The following is a 5384-nucleotide window of genomic DNA, read 5'->3' on the forward strand; positions in this document are numbered from 1 at the left end:
CCTGCCAATGATGTCATAACCCCTCGATTTCCGGTTTTGTTTTGTAGAAAACATGGAAACACCAAAGACGCTTTAATATGTTGTGCGTTTTAATAGATCGGTGACGACCGCACAGAGTAGCATTATAACAGAACTTTCAAATGTATCTAGTATGATAAAACAGCGCTGCTTTTTTTTCCCACATACGCACGACCGGAAGGAGCGGAAGCGGTCGACTGTGGCATAATAAAAGCTCCGCTGCTTTCGAGGCGTGTGTCACGCTCGTTCAGGGGCCTCTTTTCGCTTCGACGGCTTTCAGCCTCACCCTGCTTCATTCTACTACGTTAATAAATCATTAGCTGACAGAAAATGGCTTTCTAACATTTACAGATGGAGAATATACCTGTGAAATGTAAGTTATGCATTCAGGAAGACAGCACATCTCAAACACATTAAACAGCGCGAGTAGCCTAGTGTTTCTGTCAGCGGCACACTCAGCCTTTCTGTCAGAGCATACGACGGGTCGAGCCGCTTAAACTAATATGCTAAACGAAACTATAAACTATGTCTTACCAGATTTTAAAGGCCTTTTTCAGGTGCGCTCGTATCAAACTACTGTATATCGATATAAACGGTATTGCCTCATATCGAATCGCTTATAAAGAAAATATCGATATATCGTACAAACTCGATATACCGCCCATGCCCTAAAAGGGACAAGTATCTGGTGACTCCAGGGTAGAATAACTTCAGACTGTGAATGAACAGGTGTGTAATATGACAAAGTGCACACTTTACACTTAATTTTTAAACCTGAAGTCCACGTGTACTTCATTGGGATTTAAACAGCATGTAAACACTAAAGTACAGAATATTGATTTGGAATTTCTATAGTTTAACATACACTTTTAAAAATGCTGGGTTAAATACAACCCAGTGCTGGTTAAAATAGGGACAAACCCAGCAATTGGGTTGTTTTGACCCAGCGGTTGGGTTACTACCCAGAAGGTTGGGTTAAACATTTAACCCAACTGCTGGGTCAAAACAGCCCAATTGCTGGGTTTTCCCTATTATACCCAGCACTGGGTTGTATTTAACCCAGAATTTTTTAGAGTGTACTATAGCACTATCCCTCTTAACACCTCCCACTGATAAACCCATATAAAGAAACAAAGATATATAAATGACTCTGTTTCCAAGCTACAGTTGCCAAGGTTCTCATCAGCCTCCTTTGGTTCAAAACCACGTTACAGAACAATTAGCCGGTTTGAGCAGTAGTGTTGGCACGCACATGCTCCTCACTGTTTGCACTGCCACTTAGTGCCTAATGTCCGGCCTGCCGAGCATGAATGCAAACTTCCTCTGAGTTGGGATATAAAACTGTAAAACTCCTCAAGGTGACTGTTGGAGTACATGTACATTAACAAAGACACTTAACTACACAAGTTCAATTTCACTCATCACAATTTATAATGCAACACAAGTGCATGGTACATTCTCAGAACTTCTCAATATTTCTCACCTTAATGTCTCCCTAACACCATTTGGTGACACATTTGTTATCTTTTTTTTTATCCTGGTTCTCCAGCAGGTGCCTTGTGACAAAAATTTCTCTATTAAACTCATCTAAACATTTCAGAAGAAATGTACACTAGATGACAAATGTATGTATAGTTTACAAACATGCACATTGTTCAAATCAACAGTGAACCAGTGGATATATGGGCAGTCTAGATGTGTCAAAGTTGATAAAGATGCGATTCAAAAGATCTATATGATAAACAAAGCGGAGACGTTTCTATAGCAACATGACCACAAATAATTTCACACCCACCTACATAAAGACAATACTGTTAATACGAATGTAGTATTTAACAACAGAGCTTAGGCATGAAACGGCAAGTAAACACTTACTGCATGGATTTAAATACACCGTGGATGAGAGTGATCTTGCCAAACGATTGTTTTTAATTCAGATGGCATTGATATACACTAATATCACTTTGTCCTTAAATTAGAGCTTTTTTCAGACATGCATCAAGACTTCAGATATTCCTCATTATGTTAAGTAAATTTCCCACGTAGTGTATTTCCATTATTTTTTATCCATGTATAAACTGCATACTTTTTTTAACATTCAGAACAGTACTGAATGGAAAGTTGTGTGTGACAGTGGCCTTAGAGTAATTTTTGACTCCGATTAACGGTGGAGAAAATATTTTCAGTTTGCATAAAATACTGTGTATAGGCTACTTAAAAATGCTACTCTGCTACATTTCAGTAGCCTAATCGCAACTGCACTTTAGACTAAGTAGCTAATTAATGACTTCCATCTCTATGATTGCAGATTTCTGTTTATGTCAATGCATACATGTCTTGGTGTGTAATGCAGGGCTCAACAAAAAGGATTTTTTTTTGACCAGTCATGCCAGTAGTTCAGATTTTTACCAGAATGCAACAACTGACTGTTTGGTAGTATTTTTCACACTTTGTACTGAAAAATTATGTTACACTATGCAAAATATTACTAGTTTTATATACATACGTACTGATGCTTTCAAGACTATCACCTGTCATTCATGCGATTTCTCATTTGGCCAATTATATAACATTATCTTGGTGACAAATCGGCTGGATCTACAACGATGACAGAAAACCAAACATTTTTGATGCACAACATCAGTGAATGTAAAACTTTGTGACAGTGCAGCAGTAGCTTAAAAAGACAAATGACAGTTTTGTCAACTAGCCCAAAACTCCCTTACATGGACTTCATTACACTGCCATCCTCATTGTTAGGACATGCAGTGTGTTTGATCAGCCGACCTCAACTATGTGGTATCATAAGTAACTTTGGACTGTAAGTTCAAAAACACTAAACACACATTTACTTAGATATCTAAATGGGGATACACCATAGACTTCTATTTAATTTCAATAACCTAACAGAAAACTTTCTGCATTTTTCTGCAAAAAAATAATAAAATAAAATCCAAAAAATACAGTATCTATCCCTCTAGCTAAGTCATTCAAACTGTGCAACTGAATTTGCATAAAAGTGCCAAAAGAATCTGTCTTCGGTGTGTGACAGATGGTTTAGAGCATGCTTCAGGGCACGCTCGTGTGCTTAGCAACAACTGACCCACTGAGTTTACCCTCATTCTGTACTAATCGACTGCTATAGACTTTAAATCAGCCAAAATGAGATGAAACTTCAGGGGATTGGAGTTTCCTTGCTGGAATTGCAACATGCCTGAAATTTTTGACTACTGAGATGTGAACCAAAATGCGATTTCCCCCCCACTTAGCACACACGAGTATTCTATAGCCTGGCGCAACAAAGCACTTTATATCACACAACAACAATAATGTTTTCCATATGGCACATGGTCTTCGCAGAACACCTGATTGTGGTACATATAGGCAATAAAAGCTTCTCACTCTTTCTCAGCCCATCTTGTCTCACTCCTTGCTTCTGTTCTGTGCATACGAAAGCATCATTCATCATCATAAAAACCCTTTAGTGGTCACAACGTGCTGAAACTTTCCACTAACATCCTCAGAGGCAGAAGGGGACCTTTAGATTCCCACCTGCTTAAGCCAGACTCTTTCCTGCACCCCCTCTCTATCTCTGTGTGATCCCATGCCCTCGTTCTCTGCTCTTCCTCCCTTCCATCAGCGGTCCCTCCCCTGCACCCACCCCCCTTGCTCCAAATTCAACAAACTGGGAAGAACGGAGCACACACAGATGCTGTTCTGCTTCTTACCGCTACTTGCTGTGAGGCCAGTCCTGACCTCTTGGTAGACCCTTGTCTGGAGCTCAGTCTCTTCCACGACTCGGAGAAGCGCCCTCTGGTGGAGGGGCGCCCGGGCCCCTGTGCCTCCTCCCTTGTGGAGCTGACTTTGAAGCCTTCTCTCCTCCCCTCCCACATTCTTTTAGTCATAACTTTGAAGGTTTCCTTAACAAATGTAGAACGAAAGCCACGGAAACAAGGAACCCTACACTGTGATGTTTCGTTTTCTTCTAAAACTCTTCCCGAGTGTCAGGGCATCTCTTTCCTGCTCTTTTCTTGAACAGAGAAGCGAAAGAAATGGAGGGAGTTTGGCTTCAACACCCTGTTGCATGTGGTCCTGCTGCTTCAGTTAATGTAGGAGGCTTCACCCGTAGAAAGAATAAAACAGAAGGAGAGAGACAGAAAAAAACTGTAGTCGGCGCACCCCGCCTGCAAGGTTCCTCTCCTGGTCTCAAGTCTCCTGATGTCTTCAAACTGAGCGGGCAAAGGCAAAGCGAGTCACTCTGGAACTGAGCTCTCATCCTCACGCTCTCTCCCCACCCTCATTCACACACTCTCCCTCCCTCCCTTCCTCCTTCCCTCCCTCCCTCTCCACTTGTTATATCTCCCTCTCTCATCTGCTTCACTAGCAGAGTTTACAGCTCACGTGTCGCCCGCTCTCGCCGTTCAGCGTTTGTGGAGATTAGAAGCTGAGGGTTTCTACAGGTTCCCCCTCTCTTTCTCCCCTGTGGTCCCACACTGGTTTTAATCGACACAAGAATGCAAGCTTCACGTCAGTCCCACACGCTCTCCAGTACAAAACACTTACCACTTTGGGATTTTAAAACCTAAGAACTTTTATGAAGAACATTACAGGCGATTCACCAAGATCTGCACATCTGCCCTTTCTGCACTGTCATGTGTTTCACGACTGGCAGAAAACAGACCTACTTTACATAGAAAATTAGGAACTTCCTCCTGCTGAGCAGATAAAAATACAGACCAAAGCAATGAATGTGGAAGCTGAAACATTTTGAATCAGATCTAGGCCTACAAATGCAACCACACAAAATCATTAAAGGGATAGTTCACCTAAAAATGAATATTTGGTGTTTATCTGCTTACCCCGAGGGCATCCAAGATGTAGGTGACTTTGTTTCTTCAGTAGAACACAAACGAAGATTTTTAACACAAACCGTTGCAGTCTGTCAGTCATATAATGGAGGTGAATGGGAATCACGACTTTGAGAGTAAAAAAAAGCATACACAAACAAAACCAAATTAAACCCTGCGGCTCGTGACGATACACTTATCTGTAAAGACACGAAACGATCGATCTGTGCAAGAAACTGAACAGTATTTATATAGTTTTTTACCCCCGATTCACGCAATGTCCGAACTGTTCGAACTGTCCTGAGCGGCGGCAAGTCCTCCTGAGTGTGCTCTCAACAGCCGGTGTGTGACACCTCTTCTTCTTGCTTTACGGTAGATCGCAGACTTATAAGTGCATTACCGCCACCTATCGCTCAAGTGGACCATTGACACTCCTAATTGAGATTGCAGATAGTGTCAATGGTCCCCATATCATTAGGATAGATACAGAGATAGGTGGCGGTAATGCACTTATAAGTC

At 41.5% G+C, this 5384-nt stretch overlaps 1 protein-coding gene across 1 annotated transcript in view; it reads right to left on the reverse strand.

The window, feature by feature from the left end:
- LOC107744424 (transient receptor potential cation channel subfamily M member 3-like) overlaps nt 1-3923 on the reverse strand; it is a 121163-nt gene extending 117240 nt beyond the window's left edge. Inside the window, 1 exon segment of the mRNA XM_016558067.1 lies at nt 3747-3923. Coding sequence (XP_016413553.1) covers nt 3747-3923 — 177 coding nt within the window.
- Nucleotides 3924-5384: the final 1461 nt, after the last annotated feature.

This window comes from Sinocyclocheilus rhinocerous, unplaced genomic scaffold (genome assembly GCF_001515625.1).
Source record: "Sinocyclocheilus rhinocerous isolate Xijiao unplaced genomic scaffold, SAMN03320098_v1.1 scaffold196, whole genome shotgun sequence".
NCBI lineage: Eukaryota > Metazoa > Chordata > Actinopteri > Cypriniformes > Cyprinidae > Sinocyclocheilus > Sinocyclocheilus rhinocerous.